Consider the following 9,624-nt stretch of genomic DNA (forward strand, 5'->3'; position numbering starts at 1 on the left):
ATCACCTAGTCTGGACACACGTACACACTCCCAGCCATTTCTGCAGCAAACTCAGTAACTTGTGTTTGTACCATAACATCTCGTTCAGAAAAACCTTTGGTCCTGATCTACAGATTTCAGACCTGGCGAATCCCCCCCATGGCTCGGTGAGTTGTTTGGGGTTAATTACCCTCACTGTGAAAAATGTGCGCTTCCTTTCCAGCTGGAATGTGACAAGCCGTTGTCTGCTAGCCCCAGCTAGCCTCTTGCCATCTCCGGACTCACAACCTGTGAGCAGGTCACCTCTAGACCTTCTCAGTGAGAAGCTACGTCAATTGAGCCTCCGTGTAACATCCATGCCAAAAACACAGGCACCCTTTCCCTACACTCTTCCTGGGATTAGGGAGCCTGGTTCTGCTCTTCCACCAGTTTTAGTCCATTCTATTCGGCTGACGCCGATGGCGACTGATCCACACCAACATAAGAGAGAGGAGACCCAGGCTGAGCCAGCCTTCCCAGGAGCGGTTTGGGAAATCCCAGTAATCCCCCACTGGCAGTTGCAGCACTTGGTATTGCCCAGCCAGTTCAAGCTGACACTTTATGATTCCGGCGGAGACAAGCTTGGGAACCCTTCTAAATATATTACAAACACTGACCGCAGCGAGGCAAAAGTACATGTGTTTTCTCGCATGTGTGGGTGGCTTTTCCCCTGAACTCCTCTTGCAGGGCTGGTTGCTTGGGGACGGTGTGCCACCCGTGGGTAGAGCTGGAGGGGGATGGGTTCCTGGGACCCTGGCTGACGGTTTGTGGGAAGCAGCCCCAATCTTCCTATGTGCACAGGGTAATGAGGTACTTGGACGTTGGTCCCTCCTCTGCTGGGTCTGAGGGGAGAGGTGGAGGGATTTTCTATTCTGGGTGGCAGAGGTTCTTATCCTGCCCTCATCACTGCTGTATCTGAGCACCGTCCAGTCGTGCATGAAGCGATGTGACTAACATCTTGCAATTGTGGCCCTGTGCGGGACACATGGGAATGGAGGCACAGGGAGGCGAAGTGACATACCACTGTCACACAGGAAGTCTGTGGCGGAGCAGGGACGTGAGCCCAGCTCTTGCAGGCCATGGGCTAGTACCCTGACCACTGATCTTCCTTGTTTGTCTGGGTCTGACTCAATCGTCAGAGGAGGCCCAGGGAGCCAGACAAAGGAAGAGGCCCCATACTCAGAACTCACAAAGACAAGGCCTCACTCTGCCCTGTTAGGGAGGCCAGGACAGGGGGGTGCTGAACTCCAAGACAAAGAAAGAGAAGCCCAGGGCAGCGTCCGCGGGCTCAGATGTCTGGGCCATTACGCAGGCACGGCCCAGAGCTCTTCCGCTGCCCCCAGGAAACCAGTCCCAGGGTGTACAGCGTGAACCCTGCCTTCCCCTGAGTGAGGGGAGACATGGGGAGGCCCTGTGGAAACCAGACCGGGCCAGACTCTGCTTCTTTACGCGTGGCGGTGTGGAGTAACTCACCGATTTCACTGGCCTGACTCCCATGTACACCGGTGTAAACGAAAGCAGAATTTGGCCCAATGCTTGGCAGCCTGCCAGGACAGCAGAGGTGGGGGTGGGTTACATCCTGTTAATATATTAATTAGGCATAAATAACTCAGCCGAGCTGCCACAGGGGTAAAGCTGGGAGGCAAAGCAGGGGGAGGAGCCATTTCCAGCAGGGTCGCCCAGAGGGGGGAGCAAGTGGGGCAATTTGCCCCAGGCCCCGGGGTCTGCAGGGGCCCCCACGAGAATATAGTATTCTATAGTATTGCAACTTTTTTTCATGGAAGGGGCCCCTGAAATTGCTTTGCCCCAGGCCCCCTGAATCCTCCGGGCGGCCTTGATTTCCAGCAGCGTCCGGCTTTACAATGCAGGGATTTAAAACACTTCTGTGGTGCCTGCAACCCCGGCTCTTTGCAGCATGAGTCGTTACAGAGGAGCCGAGTGCCACCTAGTGGCGCAGGTAAAGTCATGTCTGCATCAGCCACAAAATAATTTGGATGGCACCAAACTGTCCGCTCTGCATCCTTGCTAATCTAGGAGCCCCTCGCACCCACCTCGTCCGTCCTGGCCGCACTCTCTGCATTCAGCTCCCTGGCTTTTTCTAGAGCCTTCAGTTTTACCCCTCTGCGTCTCCTCTCCCCCCGCCTGCAGGTCCCACTGGGTTAGGTGCGCACAGCGGGAGTGACCATCTCTGCCACACGAGGCTCCATAGATAAGACAAAGGGTGTATTATTGCTCCCATTTTGCAGGTGGGAAACTGAGGCACAGAGACACAAGGTGCCTTTCCCATAGTTACACAGGGGGGCTGCAGCAGAGCTGGAAATGGGACCCAGGTCTCCTGAATCCCAGCCCAGCCTTCCTTTCTGGACACACGTCTCCATCTGTCTGTGCCTGACTGCCCATTATCAGAGCACGGGGGGCTGCCTACTAGCTACCTTTCTCAAGGGCTCAGCAAAGCAACCAGCCCCCTTTGCAACCCGGAGCTCCCCTGGACTCAGCGCGCTGGGTGTGGGAAATAAGCCCGGAGAGGCACAGGATTGGAGGGGGGCTCTCCAGAGAGGACCCTGACATGGGTCTGCTTTTGGCTGAGTGCTCTTTTGAATCCTATAATTCCTGGGCTCAAGCCTCCCGAGCCACTGCCGGTGACAAGCAGCAGAGCGGAGGGGGGTGTCTCTCCCTCAGGGTAGGGTCTGAGCAGGTGCCTGGAATGAATGAAAGCCTCACACAGCAGAAATGTGTCTGCTTCACACTGCCAGCAGAAATGGACGAGGAAAGGCTGCTGCGTGCGGTTAACCAGGCTTTCCCAGGCAGTAACCAGCACAGGCCCGTTCCTGGCACCAGAGTCCCACCTAGAGGGGAACAGTTGCCTGACCCAACACCGAGCCAGCCCTCCTTAGCCACAGAACTGGCTCCCGCAGCCTTTCCTCTGCTGGGCTCCTAGCCCAGCATACCTGCCCCCCCGCCCCCCAAGTGAAAGGCCTAATCCTCACCCCAGTGGCTGGCTGGTCCAAAGATCCCCTGATCTAAGGGTGTTTGCAGATATCTCCTCGAGGAGCTGGCAGACAACAGGTGGCTGGTGAATACCCACAGGTCACTGCAGAAACCCTGCTGCTGGGCAGACAAAACAAATCCTGCTCTGTCTTCTGGAACCCAACTCCGGATCCAGCATCAGCCAGTGGAGGTCAGTCTCTGCCCTGGCTTAGCCAGGCTCTGAGTTTCTGTCGGGTGTCTTGTCCTCTGCCCCCACCCCCAAGACAAATCGCCCAGTGCTTGGCAGTCACCACTGGCAGTGGCTCCTGTTCACACCTTTCAGTAACATTTCTCCTATAAAGCCACTGAATGGCAGTGTGTTCTCCCTCTGCCGAGCGCTCCAAGGGCCAGGCTGGCTTCCCCTTGGCCGGGCGGGAAGCGCAGCATGGAAAGGGTCCCCAGTGCAAAGTGAAAGAGGGGTTAGCCCTTGGGGGCAGATCTGGGCCCGCCTCAGGGCCCACCCTGGGGCAGTGCCGGGTGCTCAAAACACAGGGCCCCAACACAGGGAAACGTCCCTGCAAGAGTAGAGCTGAGATAGTGAAGATACGAGGGGAGAAGGGACCCCGGGGGTGTGAGGGAATGTAACAGTCCAAACCGAGGGCCCCCTGCTGCTCCCCCCAGAGATCTCAGCCAGCACAGGGGAGACTCGCCTTGCCTGCTGCATGAGATGCTTTCAGAAGAGTGCAGTGCTCGCTTTGCCGCTTGTGAGCAAGGCAGCTACCCAAAGTCAGACTGCTGACCCCTCTCCACAGCCCCCCCAGCCTCTCTGTGCACCCCCAGCTATAGCCTCCCCCTCTCCCCCAGGTGCTGCCCAGCTGAGGGGAAGGGCCATCCCTTCCCAGTACATTTGCATGGCCCTTTAGATCTGAGTCCAAACTTTCTCTTCTGCCCTCCTGTCTACCCCCAAGGCTCCAGAGACTGACGTTCCCTGTGCAAAGCAGCAGGAGTCAGCCCAGATTCACCAGCACTCCCCCATTTCCCACCACAGCAAGACCACACTGAGCATGGACACTGTCTGGCCAGGGGCTTGCGAATGGACAAGCCCGTTGGTGGCTATTTCAATCCCAGGCTCTGAACCCATCCTTCTCCCCTGCACCTTCTTCTCTCCCTGCCTTTCCTGAGACCCTCTGAGCTTTCACCCTCTCCGGGATTGTCTGGAGTGTGCTGCACCCAGCTTCTCGCTTTCCTCCCGCCCCACGTGGATTGGCCGGGAATTCATCATTCTGCTGGCCAAAGCCATCCTTCCAATCCTTGCCAGCTGTCGAAACCCGAGTCCTGATCGCCTCTCGCCTTCCCCAGCACAGCCCTGGGCCGCTGGGCACCTGCGGGTTTATCGTTCAAAAACACAAGTTACAATTAACCTTCCCAGCTTCTGCGTCCAGAACTCTCCTCACACAGTCACAGCTGCCATACAATGAGCGAGTTTTAATATGCTGGGGGAGGGGGGCATTTTGCCAAGCCTGAATAAATGCCCTGGTTTTTTAAACTCACATTTCCTCAGAAAGAGAGAGAGAGAGAGAGAAAATAAATAAGAGTTGACCCAGGACAAACTGCAGAAGGGAAACCTTAAATTTACAGCAGAGGTAAATAGTCTGAACTGCTAGAGCAAATACAAAGCATCCACTTCGGGCTGCTCCCGGTTTCCCTGCGTTCCTTTCATTGCAGAGGGCATGTGTGCCGAGCCACGCTGGCAACGCTGAGAATCCCGTCCTTGGCTCACCTCATGGCACTGCAGCGCTTTGTGTCCCCGGTGTGTTTGATCCCGTCCAACTGGGAGAGATGTTCCCTTTCTGGCAGCGGGAGTCAGCAGCTCCCTTTGCTCAGGAATCCCGTTCAGTGCCTGGGGAGAGACTGCTGGTACCCGGAGCCTTGGCTATATCCCGGCTGCCAGGGGACTGGCCCTGGGAGAGAATCTCGGAAGTTGTCCATGTGTGTTTGTTGGCAGATGGCTCTGACCCCGAGGTAGTAGTTCCCACTGGAGTAATAGGCAGGGCTGGCTATAAAAGAATCCTTCTTTGGGCTTCCATAGTGGGACTGGAGCGGAGACTCAGGGGAATACCTGGGATACGGCGGGGAGGGAGGGCAGTGTTGGAAGCTGGGAACATCTGGGTAGCTGGGCTCCGGGGGCAGGTGGATGAGCTGGGACTGGCTGCCCTTACCGCTCCCCTCCTGGCTGGGCCCGTTGTACCAGGTGCGGCATTCTGTGTGGGCACAGGGGCACCTCTGCACCGGGCTGGCGTGCAGGGACATGGACAAAGAGGCAATCCTGTTGATGGCTCTTCGCAGGGTTGCGATTTTGGAGAGTCTCTTGCCATTGAGGTCGTGTTTCAGGGCCAGCCGCAGGGCGTTGAAGGCTTGATTATAGTCCAGGATCCTCTTCCGCTCTCTGACATTGGCAGCAATCCTCCTCGCCTTGGAGCGCACTGGCCTACTCCTCTTCCTCAGCTTAGCCGCCGCTGGGTCGCTGGGGCAGGTGGTGGCCTTGCCACCCTGGGGTGCCCACAGCTCCTGCCTGGCTCCCAGGAGGTGAGCCCCTGAAACAGCAACCCCTTCCAGCTCTTCTCGTGCGCCGTCGGGCTCCTGCGGTCGCGCTGTGCCTTTCCCCAGGGCTGGCCTGGGCATGGCCCCTCCGCTACTGGGAAGCAAAGCGTGGCTCTCCTGCGCTCTGGACTCCTGCTGGGCTTGCCAGAGACTCCTGCTAAAAACTCTCCAAGGCAGAGCTGCATTGCCCCACGTGGTCCCTTTCCTGGGCCTTTTATTACCTGCCTCCAGCTATGCTGGGTTAGGTCAGGGATGACAGGAAGCAGGGAAACACCTGTACAGCGCAGACCAAGCTGAGCCTGTCCTTAGCTGCACTGTGAGGAAGATCACACACATTCCTCCTCCTTCCTTATCCTCCGGAACAAATCGCCCCCTTTGTGTTTCTCTCCTGACCAGCTCCTGGCTGCACCGGGCCGGAAGATGGGTGCAGAGCTCTGGCAGCAGTGAGGCTCTGTGGTGTACAGAGCACAGGCTGTAAATCACTCAGAGCTGTGTCGTGCTGTTATTTTCCGGCTCGCAGATAACCCTAGGCACAACCCTCGCCGCGAAGGGGCCCTCCATTTGTAGGGTTAGTCACTGCGTCCGTTAGCTGCAAGATTTGCCTGAGTCATTCTGCCCAGAGACTCTCACCCAGGCTGGGCAGACTCATGGGAATCTAGAACGTCCTGGGCCCATCAGTGCTTTGCTTTCAGTGGCCAGGGGTGCTCCCCTGTGCAGAGGCTGTGGATAGACAACGCTTGCAGTGTTCCTGGAGCCAGATCAGGCCCAGGATATGAGAGACAAGGTGGGGGAGCTCACATGGGCCCAGCTTCTGCAGGTGAGAGACAAGCTTTGGATCTGGGCAGAGCTCTCCCTCGGGCCTGGTATTGTGTAGCTGGGAAGCTTGTCTCTCTCCCAACAGAAGCCGGACCAGTAAAAGATATTCCCTCACCCCCTGGTCTCTGATAGACAAGCTCCAATGAGCACACAGCGCTGGCCGTATTCCTTAGGTGGCCATTTCGAGTACAATTGCTATTAGCACCTCTTTGTATCTCAGGACCTCAAAGTACCTGGCAGCCCCTGCGTGGCAGGGCAGCGTTTGGCTGGGTTATTCTGCTGCACCCTTCACTGTAGCGCTGCATTATTGTTCCTCGTTTACTGAGAAGGAAACCAAGGGATGTGGGGTGGGGGCAGTGGCTTGCTCTAGAGTGTGTCCATGATAGAGATCTGCGAGTAGAACCCAGGAGTCCTGACACCCAGGCCCTCATCATCTCTAAATCGCCCGCCTGTTTCTCTGTCTCAGGCCTACGGTCTGACAGTTTGGAAGGCAGCGCGGGCTCCTTCCTCACCCCAGCCTGCTGGGGCTGCCTGGAGCTGCTGTCCAGACTCCTCTGTCCTGCCCCATCTGGTTAATTGCAGGGGCTGTGACACCAGGGGAGATGCTAGTCATGTCTGGTTCCAGGTATTGCAGTCAATTGCATGCAACTCCCACAATGCATCTGGAGGTGCAATACAATCTCATGATTCAAGCATCTTCCTCCCCACCCCACTGCTCAGGGATTCCTAACAGCATGCTAGGGACTGGCTCCGTGCTTTTCACCAGCAGCATCCTCTCCCCAGTGGGGGCTCCCCTCGGCCCACATCCAAGCATCTCCCCATCCCTGGGATCCAGTGTGGGAGGTTAGTGGACCAAGCAGCTCAGCCCTGTGTGGATGCTGGGTGCCCGGTGTGACCCCGGTGCACGTCTCAACGGGGCTTTGACTGGGGCTGCAGGCAGGTGCTGAGTGGGCAGCGCTCTGACAAGTACCAAGAGATGGGGCTGGGTGCCCTGGGGGACTGCCAGTCCGAGAGGGGCTCTTTCACCTCAGCTCAGCACCTGTGCAGTGCCCTGTGGGTAACTGATGGGCCAGTGGAGGAGCCCAGCTCCTAGCAAACAGGGGTCTTAACCACAGACTAGCATTGCTGGCCCCATTCTCAGCACGGAGCCAAACGTCTGGGATGGGCTGGGAGACCCATGGGCCCTCGAGGGTGCCCCTGCAGGCTGTCTGGAAACACGCTGGCACAAGGGAGCAGTGTATAGGGGAAGCAGCTCTGCTGCTGCTGCTCTGGGGCTGGTCAGACCCACCCCATCTTCCGGGCTGCCAGCCCAGCACCCCTCAGCACTCACTGCATTTTGGAACAGCAACCAAGAGCCTGGCCCTGACTCCCAGTAAAGACAAATGCAAAGTGCTCCACCTAGGAAGGAACAACCAGTTTCACACATACAGAATGGGAGGAGACTGTCTAGGAAGGAGTATGGCAGAAAGAGATCTAGGGGTCATAGTGGACCACAAGCTTAATATGAGTCAACAGTGTGATACTGTTGCAAAAAAAGCAAACGTGATTCTGGGATGCATTAACAGGTGTGTTGTAAACAAGACACGAGAAGTCATTCTTCCGCTTTACTCTGCGCTGGTTAGGCCTCAGCTGGAGTAATGTGTCCAGTTCTGGGCACTGCATTTCAAGAAAGATGTGGAGAAATTGGAGAGGGTCCAGAGAAGAGCAACAAGAATGATTAAAGGTCTTGAGAACATGACCTATGAAGGAAGGCTGAAGGACTTGGGTTTGTTTAGTTTGGAAAAGAGAAGACTGAGAGGGGACATGATAGCAGTTTTCAGGTATCTAAAAGGGTGTCATCAGGAGGAGGGAGGAAACTTGTTCACCTTAGCCTCCAATGATAGAACAAGAAGCAATGGGCTTAAACTGCAGCAAGGGAGATTTAGGTTGGACATTAGGAAAAAGTTCCTAACTGTCAGGGTAGTTAAACACTGGAATAGATTGCCTAGGGAAGTTGTGGAATCTCCATCTCTGGAGATATTTAAGAGTAGGTTAGATAAATGTCTATTAGGGATGGTCTAGACAGTATTTGGTCCTGCCATGAGGGCAGGGGACTGGACTCGATGACCTCTCGAGGTCCCTTCCAGTCCTAGAGTCTATGAGTCTATGAGTCCCCTTGCAGCCCAAGCCAACACTCAGGATGAGAGGGAGACATGAACCGCACTGGGCACGAGGGGCCTGCTCTTTTTGGGGATGGAGCAGTGGTGTAGGCAACAGCCCCTCCTTTGCAAGGGGGCCGACCACTCAGCCAGCCCCTGCACATGGCTGGGGCAGAGGAATTTGCCTGTGGGCCTTGTCACGCCCTCTGCCTGGTGGAGCAGGAAGCGAGGCTGATAAAAGAGCTAAAGTGCTACCCACCTCCAGAGGCCTCCCTGGCCCTTGGAGCAGCAGCGAGCCGGGGACCGGGGGGCAGAGCCGTCTCCAGGATTTGTTCTGGGAAGACAGGGCTCCTAAGGAAGGGCCCAAGCACCCCGTGGTTTTCCAGCATGGAGAGCCAACAGCTGATCCGCCTGCCAGGCATAGGAAAATCATGCCTCTAACTCAGTGCGGGGCTAGCAAGAACCCGGGCTCCTTGGCCCCATGGCAAGTCCAAGCAATGATGGGCAGGATTTCTAAAGAGGGGCCCAGAGTTCTGTTCCCAGCCCAGGGCTGGTATGCAATGGCTGAGCCCATCAGCAGCCAGTGACTGAAAGGGGGAGGTCAGCCCACATCACTTTGCCAGGAACAGAGGTGAACTCGCCTGACTCCCTTCCTGGGCTTTGACCACTCGGCACCCCCCCTTCTCATGCCACCTTTTCACCATCTGGGTCCCTGGCTGCTTCCCTCCCACCTCCTGCAGCATGAAACCCCTCATGTTTTGACTGTGGTGGGTCTGTTGGGCCCCCTCAATAATCCCTGCTAACAACCCTGGGAGAGCACTGCTGAGAACTGCCTGCTCACTCCATCGGAGCAGTCACACACAAAAGGGCAACGTTCCCATTCTCCTGGGGCACTTGCTACTGGTCACTCCTCGGTGGAGGAATCCCCCTGGACTCCTTTGGGACATGCTTTGAAAACAAAAATCCCTCGACTGATGGGAATGTTTCATCCCCTCCTTGCAGGGGCGGCTCTAGACATTTCGCTGCCCCAAGCATGGCGGCATACCGCGGGGGGCGCTCTGCCGGTCACCAGTCCCACGGCTCC

The 9,624-nt window shown here is 56.7% G+C and overlaps 2 protein-coding genes across 2 annotated transcripts in view; one reads left to right on the forward strand and one right to left on the reverse strand.

Annotated features, from left to right (window-relative positions):
* The window catches only part of GOSR1 (golgi SNAP receptor complex member 1), a 99,816-nt gene extending 96,572 nt beyond the window's left edge, over positions 1-3,244 (forward strand). The window contains exon 9 of the mRNA XM_030536229.1: positions 3,085-3,244. Within this exon, the coding sequence (XP_030392089.1) occupies positions 3,085-3,229 (145 nt within the window). The 3' untranslated portion in view covers positions 3,230-3,244. The remainder of the gene's footprint in view (positions 1-3,084) is intronic.
* A 1,634-nt stretch (positions 3,245-4,878) lies between these two features.
* Positions 4,879-5,667, reverse strand: BHLHA9 (basic helix-loop-helix family member a9). The gene has a single exon (XM_030537014.1). It carries the CDS (start codon positions 5,665-5,667, stop codon positions 4,879-4,881), a length of 789 nt encoding a protein of 262 aa, XP_030392874.1.
* Positions 5,668-9,624: the final 3,957 nt, after the last annotated feature.

The sequence above is a fragment of the Gopherus evgoodei genome, chromosome 17 (genome assembly GCF_007399415.2).
Source record: "Gopherus evgoodei ecotype Sinaloan lineage chromosome 17, rGopEvg1_v1.p, whole genome shotgun sequence".
Classification (NCBI taxonomy): domain Eukaryota; kingdom Metazoa; phylum Chordata; order Testudines; family Testudinidae; genus Gopherus; species Gopherus evgoodei.